The 16,167-nt window shown below is 56.6% G+C and overlaps 1 protein-coding gene across 1 annotated transcript in view; it reads left to right on the top strand.

Moving 5' to 3' along the window:
- Positions 1–15,311, top strand: part of CD6 (CD6 molecule) — a 38,655-nt gene extending 23,344 nt beyond the window's left edge. The window contains exons 2-13 of the mRNA XM_021684894.1: positions 3,357–3,425; positions 4,377–4,727; positions 5,396–5,707; positions 6,402–6,704; positions 8,064–8,129; positions 10,247–10,387; positions 10,728–10,823; positions 11,879–12,001; positions 13,737–13,808; positions 14,036–14,290; positions 14,593–14,697; positions 15,232–15,311. Of these exons, the coding sequence (XP_021540569.1) occupies positions 3,357–3,425; positions 4,377–4,727; positions 5,396–5,707; positions 6,402–6,704; positions 8,064–8,129; positions 10,247–10,387; positions 10,728–10,823; positions 11,879–12,001; positions 13,737–13,808; positions 14,036–14,290; positions 14,593–14,697; positions 15,232–15,296 (1,958 nt within the window). The 3' untranslated portion in view covers positions 15,297–15,311. The remainder of the gene's footprint in view (positions 1–3,356; positions 3,426–4,376; positions 4,728–5,395; positions 5,708–6,401; positions 6,705–8,063; positions 8,130–10,246; positions 10,388–10,727; positions 10,824–11,878; positions 12,002–13,736; positions 13,809–14,035; positions 14,291–14,592; positions 14,698–15,231) is intronic.
- The last annotated feature ends 856 nt before the right edge of the window (positions 15,312–16,167 follow it).

The following is a 16,167-nucleotide window of genomic DNA, read 5'->3' as shown; positions in this document are numbered from 1 at the left end:
CTGAGCCACCCAGGCGCCCCTGCAATTGGTTCTAAGATATTCTCATATCTTAATGCTGTAAAGCAAATCCCCAGGAAAAGGTAAAGGTTCCTTTTCAAATAATTTTACTGCAGGAAAATGTGAATCAATAAAGAAAATCAAAGAAAATTGTGAAGCATGGGAGCAGGCAAAGGCAGTAACACTGCTGGGGAAGCACCCATCCTACTTGGGCCCTCGGTGAACAGAGGCCTGGATGGAAGGAGGCGGGGAGGTACATTCTGCTTTTGTTCCGATAGGCACAGGTCACAGAGAACAATAGCCAGGATCCCTTCTTGGGATAGGGGACACAAAAACGCCTGTGAGCCAGAAAACAAACCCTTGAGTGTGAACAAACTGCGTTGGTGAGAGCTGGGTTTATAGCCGGCCGTTCCTGCTCCCTCTTCCATCAGTCAGTCAATCAATAACCACTGAGGTGGGCACCCTGGGGGACACAGGGCTGGTTCAGCCTTGGGCCCTGCTCTCCAGGGTTTTCTGGTCTAGCAGAAAGCATGCGTTCTTTCACACATGAGAAAGTGGTTTCCCAGACCCAGAGAGCCCTCCACATACACACATATGGTTGCACACACGCATACACACAAAGACACTCACACACAGGGCGCCTGGGTGGCTCAGTTGGTTAAGCAACTGCCTTCGGCTCAGGTCATGATCCTGGAGTCACAGGATCGAGTCCCGCATCGGGCTCCCTGCTCAGCAGGGAGTCTGCTTCTCCCTCTGACCCTCCTCCCTCTCACGTTCTCTGTCTCTCATTCTCTCTCTCTCAAATAAATAAATAAAATCTTTAAAAAAAAAAAAAAGACACTCACACACCAATGGTCACGGCCACACACTCACACATCCACCACAAACACACACACATACTGCGGCCAGCACCCCAGTCTCCCCCGTGCCCCAGCCCACGCACTGAAAACTACCCTGGGACACTGGGGCTGTTGCTGTGGGAACCAGGATTCTGCCACCCTACTTTGTGGGCCTCTGAATTCTCGTTCTGAATATTACATTAGCCATGGAGTCTGTGCTCTGAATTCTCAGTCCCCGCCAGGGGGTCAGGCTGGGCAGCCAACCAGGGAGTTGGTGAGGACAGGCAATTCTAGGCCTGATGACTTTCTGTCTGAGTGATGGAGTGGCCCAGATGGATGTTTGTAGGAGAGCAGTGTCTGCAGGCATGAGGGGGCCGTGCGCGTGCGCGCGTGCACATCTGGGTGTGAGTCCCCAGTATCTGCTCAGGGGAGGCTGAGACTATGCAGCAGCGTGTGAGTCTGTAGCTCCTAGCAGTCAGGCCCGGCCAGGCTGGGCTCCGGTAACAAGCGCAGGCTGAAATCTTCATGGTTTAACCCAATAAAGGTTCACTTTCTGGTTTGGGGGCTTTTTTGGGTTTTTTGTTTGTTTGTTTGTTTTGTGGGGGGTTTTTTTGTTTGTTTTATTTTGGGAGGGGGCACCCGGATCTGAATAAGAATATGGGTTCACTTCTTTTTTTTTTTTTTTTAAAGATTTTATTTATTTATCTGAGAGAGAATGGGAGACAGAAAGCATGAGAGGGGGGAGGGTCAGAGGAAGAAGCAGACCCCCTGCTGAGCAGGGAGCCCGATGCGGGACTCGATCCCGGGACTCCAGGATCATGACCTGAGCCGAAGGCAGTTGCTTAACCAGCTGAGCCACCCAGGCGCCCACGGGTTCACTTCTTACACAAAATTCTAGCGGGGTCAGCATCCGCCTCCATCTTGCAGTTGCATCAGGGCCTCAAATCCCGGCACCACAGCGAAAAAAGAGATGGAGGACACTCACTGCCTCTTATCTACGCCGGCCTGTCAGCGAGCACACGTCCTTCTTCCAGACAGCAATGGCCCAGCCTAAGTATGAGACCCTGAGTGCAGAGGAGCTCCTCTGGGAACACCATGGTCTCCGCCTCAGCCCTCCCTTTGTGCTTCTGCCAGCAGGAATATTCCTGCCCGGCAAGGAGCTGATTCTGCGCAGACAGTTCAAATCCAGGTCCTGCTTCCTGCTGAGCTGGGTGGCCTCAGGCCATGGGTCAGTCAGGGACCCAACAGGAAATGGGTGGCACTATCAAAACTGGAGCGTTTGAAGGGGCTTATTTACAAAGGGCAAGGTAAGCAAGACCTGGAAGCCGAGGAGCTGTTGCCACCCCGGGGGCCCAAGGAGGCAAGGGCAGGGAGTGGTCAGTGAGACCAGAGGAGAGAGTCAAGGAGAGGAGGGATCACCTTCAGGTGGGGGAGCTCACAGAAAAGGAGAATAAGCACCACCTCTCCACTCTCCTCCCTCCCTCCTATGTCTGCTGTGGCTCCCTATTGGCTGAGCCAGGCAGAAGCTGAAGGCCCCAGGAAGTTGCTGATTTAGTCCCAACAAATCAGCCCATCAGGGCCGAGCAGACAGCGGCTCTGGAGGGATGAAGGGGCATCACCTGGCACAGGAAATGGATTTCTATCTTTGGGCCCCGCTTTCCGAGTTTGTAAAAAGTGAATGTTCATATCTACCTCCCAGTGTGGTTGAAGGGAAAAGGAGTAATGCATGTGAATGATAAGTGCTGACCTATGTCCAGCCCTCAGCAAATGGGAGTTTTTCAGTATCTGAAAGCGCTTTACAGTTGGATGGTCCCACCCCACGATGCACCAATCGCCCTAAAGTCTGGTATGAATTTCTTTTTTTTGTTTCTTTTAAGATTTTATTTATTTATTTGAGAGAGAAAGCATAGAGGGAGAGTGTGAGGGAGAAGCAGGCTCCCCGCGGAGCAGAGAGCCCAATGCGGGGCTCGATCCCAGGACCCTGGGATCATGACCCGAACCGAAGGCAGACGCTTAACCATCTGAGCCACCCAGGCGCCCCCGGTATGAATTTCTCAAACAGATTTTCCAAACGAAAATGTTTTTCCTAACAATAACTCCCATTTTTGAGCTTTTTCTGTATGTCAAGTATGGTACAGACATTGACTCCTCTTAGCACAACACAACCCCTAGGTGCTGTGGCCAATAAATTGGGACTCTGGCCAAGAGAGGCTGGTAACTCATCCACAGTCACTGAGCCAGTAGTAGGTCTGGCCCCAAAGCCCACAGTTGTTCCTCCTGCTCTACTCTGATTTCTGAGTGCGTTTGTACAATTCAAAGACGAAGCAGAAGATGTTACAGCAACAGAGCTTGAGAATTTCCCTACCCTCAATGAGGCAACTCTGCCCACGGCCCAGGACCGTGGTGTTTCAAAGTCCCCATGTAGCCCCAGCTCCAGAAAGTGGCCCCTGACCTTCAAGGCACCTCTGTGCCTCTACCTCTGAGCTTGCTCACCCACCGGCTGCTGCTGGTTGATTCCAGGTCACCCGGCTCTAACTCCATCCGACCAGCCCAACACCAGCAGTGCAGAGAGCCTGCCCTTGGAGCCAGGTGAGGAAAGAATCCCTCTGGGGGCCCACAGCCTGCTTTCTGACACCAGGTAGGCGGTGTCCCGGGTGATGGGGAAGGAAAACGGACTTTTAGGGTGTCAGGGAGGCTCCCTAACTTCAGACAACACTTCTTCCTGGCTCAATGCCCGAAGGGCCACCATTCCATCCACTCTGAGAGCTTAGAACTACCATCTTCGAAAGGCCACGATCAAATGTCACGTACGTGTGGGCAAAATGTTCAGTGAGCATTTTAATGGGATTTGTTGAGAACGAACTAAAGGACTCTTGGTGGGGGTGGTGGGGTTCCATCAAGTGGGTCCTTGATTAACTCAACAGGTATTTATTAAGCAGCTCCTCTGTGCAAAGCTGTGTGCCACCCTGGGGGTGCAGTCCCAGGCAAAAATGGGCAGGTGGCTCCCCAAGGAGGGTGTCTGGGAAAGGGAGAAACACCATCCCAAGCAGCCTGGCTTCAACCCCATCACCAACCCTGTATCCATCCCCCAGGGCTTCAAGGTCATGGTGGCACCCTCCAGAACAGCAGAGGGGCCTAGGAGGGGGAAGCGTGGCACCCACAGTACCAAGGAGGGCCCCCGAACCCAGAACTCTGCCCTTCTTTCATGCAAGGGTACCCTGGAGATAGGGGCAAGAGAGGGAGGTTTGTGGGGACTGGACCCTGGTTCTCTGTCACCCCACACCTAATGAAGGCACCCTAACCTCTACAGTCACCCTCAGCCCCCTTCTCCAGATGCTAGGGAGAGTCAGGCCTCAAAGGGGCCTTGGGGATGAACCAGTCCAGCCCCATTTTGCAGATTGGAAGGCTGAGGCCCAGGGCCCAGTGGGATATTGTCCAAGATAACCCGGTGGAGCCCCTGGCAGCCCTCATCCCCACCCCCATCCCTGAGACCTGCCGCCCCGGTGGGCGGAGGCCTCAGTGGGCGTCTGGCTCTTCCAGGACAGCGGCTGGGGGTCCGTCTGGTGAACGGGAGCAGCCGCTGCAGTGGGGCGGTGGAGGTCTGGCTCGGGCTGTCCTGGGAGCCGGCCTGCGGGGCACTCTGGGACAGCCTGGCCTCCGAGGCCGTGTGTGGCGCGCTGGGCTGCGGCGGGGCCTGGGAAGCCACCCAGCTCACCTTGCCGTCCCTGGAGCTGACGCCTGGGCCCGGCGCCCGGAACACCAGTGAGGCCACCAACGCCACGCTGGCCCTGGCGCCCGCCGTCCTGTGCAGAAGTGCCGAGTGGCAGCTCTGCAAAGTGGTGGAGCACGCGTGCGACACCAACGGGAGGCCGGCCAAGGTCACCTGCGCAGGTACAAGCAGACCTCCCCATGCGCCCTGCCTGCCCTAACCTCAGGCTTTCAGCCATTGCCCCTCACTCCTGTCCCCAGTCCTCGCCACCGGACCCAAGCCTTACCCTCCAGACTTCCCCCCGCCCTCCACCCCACCCCCATCACAAACACAGCTGGTTCCCACGTGCAGCACTGCCTCATTTCCAGCTCTGAGCACGTCCTCTGATCTGGCCCCCACACCTCTCCCCCTACTAGATCTCCAGTTTGACCACTTGGGTCCCCAATCCTAACTGGGTCTCGGCCCTTACTTACGGGTCCCGCGCCTTCTCTCGCTTAAGACCTCTATCTCTGCCCCTACCCCCCATGTACATAAATATGCCAGGTTCCCCAGTGTCCCTTAGCATTGTCACTTTCCAACCCCCACCTGCTCTTCAGGCCCCTCCCACCAGGCCTCTAGCCCCTCCCACCGGCTCCATAGCCCGCCCCTCCCCCCCAAGTATCCCGCCCCGCCTGCAGGTCCCTAGTCCTGATGAGTCCCCCACATCTGCTCACTAGGGCCCCAGTCCTAACAGCGTTCCCCAATCCTGCCCACCGAATTACCAGCTCCTCTCATTGGATCCGGAGCCCCCACCACCCTCCCAGCCCTGCCTTCCTCGAGCACCCACCAACGCTTTCCCCTCCTTCCCCAGAGAACCGCAACGTGCGATTGGTGGGCAGCAGCAGTCGGTGCGCAGGCCGCGTGGAGATGCTAGAGCAAGGCCGGTGGGGTTCGGTGTGCGACGACACGTGGGACCTGGAGGATTCGCACGTGGTGTGCCGGCAACTGAACTGCGGCTGGGCGGTTCAGGCCCTGCCCGGCTTGCACTTCGCCCCTGGCCAAGGACCCATCCACCGGGACCAGGTGAACTGCTCAGGGGACGAGACCTACCTGTGGGACTGCCCGGGGCTGCCAGGAGACGGGTACTGCGGCCACAAGGAGGACGCCGGCGTGGTGTGCTCAGGTCAGCAGGCGGCGGTGGAACCGGTCAGCCACCAGTCCTTACCGTGGCCGGGTGCGGGGAGGGATGGCCCTGGCTGGTGCGAGGTCAAGTCCACCAGGGAAGGTAAGACCCAGGCAAGCGCCATCTGGGGGAGAGAGTGATAAATGCCCTAGGAAAGGAGTTTAGTGGTAGCGGGCAATCCAGAGGGGGAGGGACAAGCCTGCCCACCTCCTGGAGGAAACCACATTAGAGGGGAGACTCTTCCCCAGTGTGAGTTGGTCACCTGGTTCAGAGCAGCAAGGAGAGACAGAGGCAGGGAGGCCCCTGAGGAGGCTGTCAGCAGTCCGGAGGAGGCCATGAAGTTCTGGTTCAGCCAGGGCTTCTCTTTAATGTGCACAGGAGGGGGGGTGGTTCTCGATAAAGATAGATTCTGATTCAGTAGGTCTGGGCAGAGCTTGAGATTCTGCATTTCTAACAAGATTCCATGCCAAGCTGATGCTGCAGGTCCGCGGACCACACTTTGAGTAGCAGGCATGCAGTGCCAGCCGGAGCAGATGAAGCAGAGAAGGGGATGCAGACATAGGAGGGAAAGCACACAGGATCTGGAGACCGATTGGCTGTAGGGTGTTTGCATTCATGAGTCTGGTCTGGTGGGGGTTTCAGCCCAAAGGATCCTGATCTGACTCTGCCCCCGCGCCCCACCTCTCCCCTGCAGAGCACCAGTCCTGGCGCCTGACTGGGGGCCGTGACCCCTGCGAGGGGCAAGTGGAGGTCCATTTCCGTGGGGTCTGGAGCACAGTGTGTAACAGTGAGTGGTACGCGCCGGAGGCCCACGTGCTCTGCCAGGCCTTGGGCTGTGGGACCATGGTCAGAATACCGGGCGGGCTGCCCCACTCCCTGCCAGGCAGAATGTACTACTCGTGCACAGGAGAGGAGCCCACCCTCTCCGACTGTGCCTGGCGGTTCAACAACTCCAACCTCTGCAGCCAGTCGAGCGCAGCCCAAGTCCTCTGCTCAGGTATCCCTCCTCCCCACCCCTACCTCACCCTCTCCCCCAGATTTGCACCAGGAATTCCACCTGAATCCGAAGCCTAAGAACTTGGACTAGGTCAGGGATGACAATTGCTGACATTAGAGTCACTTACCATGTCCGGAAGCCAGGGCTAATTAATCAGGGCATTCTTGCCCACAGAGCCTCAACTCAGCCCCCACATATGTATTAAGGCCTTATTATATGCTAAGCAGGGATCCCTGTTGACTGGAATTGGCTCAGGAGATGAAACCAGCTGCCATCCCAGGGCTGGTGATCATAGGTGGTCATAGCGAAATGATATTGGGAGACAGGGTCTGGAGCCCCGATCATGTGGCAGGCACTGGGGAGCACCTGATACCTCTTTTTTTCAGCTAAGCCTCATGTCCATGCTATGAATTGGATTCTGCCATATTTCACCAAATCTCAGGTGGCTTCGAGATGTCACCCTATTATTATTTTATGTCCCATAAAGGACAAAACTGCTGCCAAAATAGGCTCACAACATGTCATCAATTGTAGCAATTGATGCCATCACCCCAATTTCAGAGGAGTTAAAATGTGAAAAAGCTAGAGCATTAGACCCAAAGAAACATGGTATTAATATCCCTATGGAGTTCAGGCACCTGGCAATGAACTCCAGCTCTGGGGCTCACCCACTGGGAGGCTTCAGTTCCACGAATATGTGGATGCTGATCCTAACCACTTCACAGGGTAGCTGGGAAATCAGGTAATACCCACCAAGGGGCTTTGTAAGCTCCATCCCTTACCTGTCAAATGATTATGATAATGATCATCATGTCAGCTTCCCAGCTCCCAAGGCCAATGTGAAGAGTGAACCCATGACTTTTTTTTTTTTTAAGATTTTATTTATTTATTTGACAGAGAGAGAGAAAGAGAGAGAGCACAAGCAGGGGGAGTAGGAGAGGGAGAAGCAGGCTTCCCGCTGAGCAGGGAGCCCAGTGTGGGGCTTGATCCCAGGACCCCGGGATCATGACCTGGGCCGAAGGCAGACGCTTAACAACTGAGCCACCCAGGCGCCCAGAGTGAACCCAAGACTTTGAACAGAGAAAGGAATCTGTGGTCTGTAGCAGATTTTTACAGAAAGAAGAGATACTTCTTTTTATTAGCCTCTTATTCTAACCAAAGAAGATCCATGAGATCTTCCTTATTGTGGGGGGTGGAAAAGGCAGGTTTCCTTAACCATATGCCCCGCCCCCCACTTCCCTTGGGACCACGCCCCTCACTACAGGTTACTTATCTGTCTGCTTCAGTGTCTAACCCAAGGACTGGCACACAGTAGGTGCTCAGTAATGTGTTGAGGGCATGAACGGTGTTTTCTGACAGGCTCCCGGAGTCTGCTCAATCTGTCCACTCCTGAAGTCCCCGCAAGTGTTCAGCCGGTCACTGTAGGTGAGTGTCACTTGGTTCACGGTTTCTCAGAGAGGTGGGTGCACGTGCGCAGGGGCATACCTGCGTGAACACGTGTGTGCACCTGGGAGGGGCCTGATGGGTCATCCCCCATCCCCCACCTCCAGACAATGCACTTGCCTCTCCCTCCGCCCCCACCCCGCCCCACCGCTCTGTTCTGGGGGTGCTTTTGCTCCTCTCTCCTCCCCTCCCTGCCATGTCAGCTCCCCAGCTCCCCGAATCCTGGTACTTCATGGACAGGAGCCCACTCTCCCGTCAGCTCCTGTTGGCAGGAGGATAGAGCTAGAGAGAGCCCGCGCTGGTCCAGTAGGCCTCCGGCCGGTGGTAGGTGTACCAAGGGTGACAGTGTGTTTCTCACACCCTGGGCACTGTCCCAGAGCTCTACCAAAACGCTTTCCCAGCCCTGTAAGCCTCCCGGCGTCCCCATGGGGGGAGGTCTCCTTAGCCGCGCTGGTCTGCCTGCCAGCTATGGATCGTTTGGCTGACTCCAGGAAGACTCCCGAGGCTCAGATCCCAGCTGTGCCTCCCACCAGCTGTGAATGGTGGGCGAGTCTGAACCTCTCTGAGCCTCAGACCCCTTGGCTGTAAAATGGGGGAGATAATCATGATAACTTTCTCTAGCGCTGCTGTGAGTCTCCAGTGAGTTAATTTTTCCAAAGCCCTTGGAACAGGGCAGAGTCCACAGTGAGCAGTGTCTGAGTGTTAGTTATTCTTGTGATTATTGAGTCCAGGCGTGGAGCCCCTTGGCAACCCCAGGATAGCCACAGGGGCTGGCCCAGGTTCACGGCCTCTAGGCCGTCCCCTGCTTCCACCAGAGGAAGGTGGGCAGGGGCTTGGGGATGGAGTGGAGGGGCACCAAGTCCTGACAGAGAACCTGGCCATGGATGAGGGCACGGAGGGCACGGAGAGGGAATGAAATGCTGGTGAGCTCCAGCCAGGACCCTAGACACCCACTCGCACGCTCTCTCTCTCTCTGAGGTCAGGGCCGGGACCCCACCTCCCAGGACCACACTCTAGCCCTTGGCCCAACAACCCGGCCCTCAGCCCCTGTCCCTCTGGGCCCGAATTCACTGGTCTCCCCATACCCCCCACAGCCCAGCCTCGCTCTTGCACTCACTTCCTGCTGCTAAGCCCAATTCCCAGGCTGGTCCAAGTCACCCCCGTTGCAGATGGAGGGGAAGGAAGAAAATGAGAACAGGGAAGGGGTGATCTCTGGGGGTGGGGAGCAGACTCTATCCGCAGCCAGGGGATCAGGATGGTCACATCCCTCCGCCCCCTGTAAAGCTGTCACTACCCTTTATCCAGCCCTGTGGCCTACGCACCCCGGACCTTATACACTGAGCAGGAGGTGGTTCCCGTCTCCCCTCGGACGAGGGCTCCCAGCACCTGCCCCACTTCAGCCTCTGTCCAGGTTTTGGGTTCTTTTAAGCAGGGGTGGGGCCGAGAGAGAAGAGGTAAGCCATACCAGGGCTGCAGGGCTGGGAGGTCCAAAATCACGGCCCTCACCCCTACCCTCAGGGAATGCATGTCTGGTAGGAAGGATGCATCCAGGGCACAGAAAGGAGATCTTGCTCTCCCGATGGCCCATTCACCGCCAGAGGTGGCTCCAAGTCACCTTCTCTGGGAAGCCAGCCTTGGTCTTCCGCCCCAGAGAATTAGGTGCCCCTTGTAGGGCCTCATGCCTGCCCATACCTCCATCCCAGCAAGCATGGCACCATATTGGATCGAGCCAGCGTATGGATCTCTCCACGAGACAGCGCCCTCAAGGCCTGTGATCCTGATGTCATATTTGTATCCCTAGGGCTTAGTGGGCACACAGTGGGCACTCAATAATTGTTGAGCAGAGAGAGAGATCCCTGTGGGCTGGTGGCCAGGGGAAAGTTTCCTTCAGTCAGTTATTCATTCAATATGGATTTCTTGAGCACCTACTAAATACAAGGCACCTAAAAGCAAATGGGTAAATTCGAAAAAAAGAAGAGGGGAGGAGGATAGGTCCAAAAGGGAAGAGGGTGAGCGCAGAGAGGCTGGAGAGGCAAGAAGGGCCAGGAGAAGTCTATGTCCATTCCTCTTTCTCCTTGATTTGGGGTTCTTGCTTCTAGAATCTTCTGTGACCATGAAAACGGAGGACTGGAAATCACGGGAACTAATGCTCCTCATCTTGTGCATCATTCTGGGGATTCTCCTCCTTGGCTTACTCATCTTCATAGCCTTCATCCTCTTGAAAGTTAAAGGAAAATACGGTAGGTACAGAGTTCTGGGAGCCACAGGAAAGGCTCAGAGAGGGAAAGAAGCAGGCCTGAGGCGTGACCCTCTCAGGGGGATGTGGGCCTTGCGGGACTCCAGCAGGAGTGGCAGTGATCCGGCAGTGGCCACCCAGCCCTGGCCCCGGGGGGCACCTCCCGATGGGAAGGATTTTCCCAGCATGCCCAGCAGAAGTGGTCCGTGTATGGAAGGACCAACCAGACTATATGTGTACGCGCATGTGCGTTTGAGGAGGAAGGTGTTTCAATGAGAATAGGACCAAGTAGACTGGGAGAGAGTAAAAAATGACTTGTAGAATCTCTGCCTCCCCTCCCTCAGCCCTCCCTGTGACGGTGAACAACCAGCACCCACTCACCACCACCCAAGAAGGGATCCATAGCTATCAAGATGTTCCCATCACCATTCCCAAAGAAGGTAGGATGTCACCCACCCTGGGGGTGGGGAGGGCTGAGGAGGACAGGAAGGGTATCCTTTCTGGAGGGTCAGTACTGCTTAGGTCAAAGCAGTGCCCCCACTGGAAAGGAGACCTCAGCGAGCCCACTGGGGCCTGTGGGACCTTGAGCATGTCATGTCTCAATCTGGGCCCTGATGGGCAGATGACCTTCCAGGGTAGTCATTCTAGGCTAGGCTTTGGAGTTCTGGAATAAGACAGGCTCAGCGCATTTCTCAGAGGACAGTTCTGCCCTGCTACTTGGTTGGTAGGTCTGGGATAATATGGCCTCTTCCAATGGTCTGCTCCATCAGCCTTCCTGCAGAGCCCCATCAAGATTTTCCTGGAACATAATTTTATTTAATATTTTCTGAATGAAAGAAAAATGGAAATCAGTCATCCATCTTTTACAACATATGGGTTTATACTCCTTGAAAGTCTTGTAAAGGAACTCAAGCTTAATCACGTTGCATTGGAACTGTATTAAATCACCCTTATTTGAAAGCATTCAATGACAGGAAAATCAATACAAATCTCAGCCAAATAATATAAATATTCCCGGTGCACGGAATCCATGTGTTCAAGGGAGGAATATGAATACAGAACCTAGCCCACAGGTTAGGCTCCGGGCATTTGCTCACTGACTATTACAGGCTAGGGGTTAAGAGCCACACTGCCTGCTTCTCTGGGCAAGGTGAGGACCTCCCTGTGCCTTAGTTCCTTCAGCTGTAAAATGGGGACACGGATGCACCAACCTCACAGAGTTGCTACGAGAATCCCAATGAGATCGTTTATTTAAATGTCCGAACAGCGCAGGGCATGCGGTGACTGCTCTGTGTTTGTGAAATAAACAAATGTTATTAGGTCCCCATGTTTGAAATGGGTGCGGGGAGCTTGGAAAACCCGGGCTGGATGGTCTTGTACAAGACGGGCTACCTGGTCCTCTCCCTGCCCCTCTGTCTCTGGCCCCCACCCTCCACACTCTCTGCTCCCTTTCTGCCCACCACCTGGCCACACCCCAACTCTGCTCTCTCCCCAGTTCCCAAGCTGCCCATCCAGGTCCAGGCCCCACTCCCCAAGGACTCGGACTCCAGCTCGGACTCAGACTATGAGCACTATGACTTCAGCGCCCAGCCTCCCGTGGCCCTGACCACCTTCTACAGTGAGTGCCTGGGCCTGGGCTCCCCGGGGGCCCACCTGACCCAACCAGGGAGAGGGCCCTGGTGGCTGGGGAGCTTCAGTGGGTTCCACCTGATCACCCCTGCACACCCACTGGACTGACTGGAAATGGTCCTGCCCTGAAGCTTTCAAAGTGCTTTGTGACCTTAGAGACAACTCCATGTCTCCAGCCTCCTTCTTTCCCACCTTTGTCTCTGGCCGCGTGGGGTCTTAAGACCTGCCCCTCGACCTTCACCTAAAGGTGTGTGTGTTAGACAAGGAAGTCCGGGCAAGAGACATGCTCGGATGGCTTCTCACACGCTCACACCCCTTCCGTGTCCCATCCTGCCCGTCCACCTCACCCCTTCCTCTCCCTTCATGGCGAGCCCAGCTTGAATCTCTTAGCTGGCTTTTCCAGCTCCCCTCCCTGCCTGCTGGGGATAGGAGGGGGGAAGACAGTGCTTAAGGCAGGGCCCACACAAGACTGGAGGTTAGGCCAGAGAATCCCACACCTATTGTGGACTCCCTTAGGAGCTTGTCCAACACTCCCCAGCTCCCCCCAGGACCCACCACGTAAGTTAGGATGAGAGTTTGACTGTGTGTGACCGAGGCCCCCAAACGACGGCGTCCTAAGTAGTTGGCAGGGGCCCAGGACGCTGCTTTCTTGTTGCTGTGCAGTCCCTAAGATGTTGCCCTCGTCCACGTGGTCCAGCCTGGCTCACTACCATGCCCACATGCTGGGCAGCAGGAGGGGAAGGGAAGGTGGGGCAGGCGGTACCCTGAAAGGCAGGATGCCGGAGACGCCCACATCACTCCCGCTCACAGCCACACACACACACACACACACACACACACACACACACACACACACACACACACACACACACACACCGGCCAGAACTTAAGCCCATCAGCTGCAAGAGAGGCCAGCAGATGAAGCCTCTATCCTGAGCAGCTGTGTGTCCAGATAAAGGCCAGAGGGTCTCCTACTCCAGGAGGGGAGAATGGATATGGGGGACAGCTAGCCGTCTGTGCCCCACCTGCTGAGCCAAAGCCTCTGGGGTGGGAGACGGGTGATTCCACTTCTGCCATGCCACACACCAGCCTTTGGGAGCCACCGGGATGCGACATCCCTAGAACCTGAGGTTCTGCACCCAGGCCTGTAAGAGGCAGGACTGAGAGTCCAAAACCCTAAGACATTTTGTGACTCAGATTCAGTGGTACCAGGTTCGAGAGAGCAGACGCCACGATCCCAGACACTCAAGTCCTTAAGACTCAACAAATCCACGTCATCTCTCCAGTTTCAAAGCGAAGGTGCCCCAGAGCCTGCGAGGCAAGGATTCCAGACCTTCCAGCTTCCTCTCTGAGAAGGTTCCTAGACGGGGAGCCATCCCGCAGAACCTCCAGGGCACAAGGAGAGAGCCCAGGACTTGCCCCATTTCCTTAAGCAGAAGGAGGGGCGGCTGGGGAGCAGCAAGGTGCAAGGCACTAGGGCTTCTGGCCAGAAGCAGCCTGATCCCGAACTGGTTAGAGAGTGAGGCTCAGGGTCTGGCTGGACTAGGACAAGCACCTAGGATCTGATGGGCAATGCTAAGCCCCTCTGTACACCTGGGGTGGTTCTCCCACACTGTTCAGCCTCAGGGCACCCTCCCAAGTCCCAAGGCACAGCGGCCCTTCCTCCAGGCTCCCGGGACAAGGAGGTGGACCTGCACCCCTCCTCACCACCGCCCTGCTTATAGATTCTCAGCGGCACCGTGTCACGGATGAGGAGGTCCAGCAGAACAGGTTCCAGATGCCCCCCCTGGAGGAAGGTGAGTCAGGCTGGGGAGGCGCATGGTGGCAGTGATAACAATATCAGCCCTGACTCCAGACTTAGCAACTCAGCCCACCCTGAGAAATGCGGGCAGCAACCCCCCTCAACAGGTCCTTCCTGATTTGAACAGTTCCTCTTGGCAGTTAGTTCTTTCTTGAGTCTCATTTAAAGCCCTCTTGGTGCATTGCTGCTTCTTTCCTCACTGTACCCCCTTTCCTGGGCCAGGACTTGAAGAGACGCATGCTTCCCAGATCCCACCTGTCAGCGCTGGGCATTACACGGCGGACGCCCCCTCCCTGGGCTCTCAGAACCACCCCAGGAACAACAGTGGGTCCAGCACCTCCTCTGGGGAAGATTACTGCAATAGCCCCAGAAGCAAGCTACCTCCGTGGACCCCTCAGGTGTTTTCTACAGAGAGGAGCCCCCTCTTGGAGCAGCCCCCGAACTTGGAGCTGGCTGGCTCCCAAGGTACTTTTTCAGGTAAGCGGGGCCCAGGAGGATTCCGTGTGTGCCCCAGACTCCCATCCTACAGCCGACCTGGCTGGGGAAAGCATAAAGCCGGAAGCCCTGAGCCAAGCTGAGTTGAGGATTCTAGCCCCAGCTCTGTGGCCACTTGCTGTGTGACCTGGGACAAGTCTCCACCCCTCTCTGGGCCTTCAATGATCCTCATTCATGGTCAAGCCAGGAACTTGACTCTCATGAGTCATGAGGGCCTCCCCGCTCTGGCATCTCTCGAGCTGGCTGTCTCCAGGCAGAGAGTGATTGGCTCTGGGTGTTTCCAGCAGGGCCCTCGGCCGATGACAGCTCTAGCACCTCATCCGGGGAGTGGTACCAGAACTTCCAGCCGCCACCCCAGCCCCCCTCGACGGAGCAGTTTGAGTGTCCAGGTGCCAGTGGCAGGGGAGGTGGTCCTGGAAGGGGGGTGAAGGACAGGAAGCAGGGGGTGGATGAGTGGGGGAACTCTGGATCCATTGGATTCATTAGCCCAAGAGGAAAAGAAGAGAAGGAAAGGGATTTTTTTTAAACAAACAAGAATATGAGGAGGTGGGAAAAATGGATGCGGATGGGACAGAGAAAGTTCCAAAGAATGCCTTGAGAGGGAGTGAGCTCCCCATTAGTGGAAGCATTCAAGCAGAGGTAGCCGATGTCCCCTTGGGGGAGACTCTGGTAGCAGGGCGGGGTGCCAGCAGTCAAGTCGCCCATCATTTCCTGTGCAAGCATGGAGACTACAGCCCTAAACCGCACAGATGAGTCTCTGCCTTCTGGGCTGACATTCTAGCAAGGGCGATGGTGGTGAACAAGACGACGTGAAGGGAATCTGGTCACTGCACCCCACACAGCCTCACAGGGGAGGGGCGTGTCCCATGGGGCAGGAGGGGCGGTGACCAGCCTCCCGCTGACCCGAGCCTCCCGCCACACAGGGTCCCCCACCCGGCAGCCTGATTCCCTTGACAGCGAGGACTACGATGACATCGGAGCAGCCTAGGCTGGGCCCAGCGAGGCCCTAGGCGGCTCCCTTCTGCTGGTCTCCTGCTCTCCCTGCCCACTGCTCTCCCACCCCGCCCTCCCACATCCTCCCCCAGGCGGCTGACAGGCCTTCCCTGGAGAGATGCAGGGAAAGCCCTCGCCCTGCACTCACCGCTCAGTCTCCATCCTTCAAAGAGAGCCTGCTGGCACAGCCCTCCCTCAGCCCCAAACAGCCCCAATGTGGAGGGCCCTGCCTCCGAGAGGTAGTGAGCTCTCGGGCTCAGGGATGGGCAAGCAGCCTGGGCCACGTTTCAGCAGGCTGCAAGGAGGGGTTGAACGGAATGTCTCCTAAGGCCCCTTCTGTGCTTTGGTTCCCTGAGTCTCAGCTCAGGGCCCGGAGGTACTGAGAGAGCAGAAAGGGGCCCCATCCCAGTGCTGCCCACGTGTAGGGGCTGCTGAGCTGCTGTGGCTTTGACAGGTGGATTCTGGGGCTGGGGGTGACACACCCACCGACCCAGGTTGGCGACCACCCGGGCACAGAGTCCAGCCTTCCTAGGAACAGCCAGCTGACAGCAAGCAGGACGACTGCCCCTCCCCCACGACCGAGGGCCTGGGGCCTTGGCCAGCGCTGCCTCTAGAGACCCTGGAGCCCACCAGGGCACAGCCCTGTTCTGCAGGGACTGTCCCTGGACAGAAGATCCTTATTCTGAGCTTCCTATGGCTTACAAAGATGGCCCTAGCCCAGCTTCCCCAAAGACTCAGAGTCGGGCCCCCGGCCCCATGGGAGGAGACGTGTGCACAGAGATGTCTGCCGGGAGGGGCCCAGAGGCTGCACTAAGCCCTGCGTGCCCATCTGTCTGCTTGGATTGCTGGGAGCTTCCCTGAGGAGC

The sequence above is a fragment of the Neomonachus schauinslandi genome, chromosome 11 (genome assembly GCF_002201575.2).
Source record: "Neomonachus schauinslandi chromosome 11, ASM220157v2, whole genome shotgun sequence".
Classification (NCBI taxonomy): domain Eukaryota; kingdom Metazoa; phylum Chordata; class Mammalia; order Carnivora; family Phocidae; genus Neomonachus; species Neomonachus schauinslandi.
This window is presented reverse-complemented; position numbering and strand designations above follow the sequence as displayed.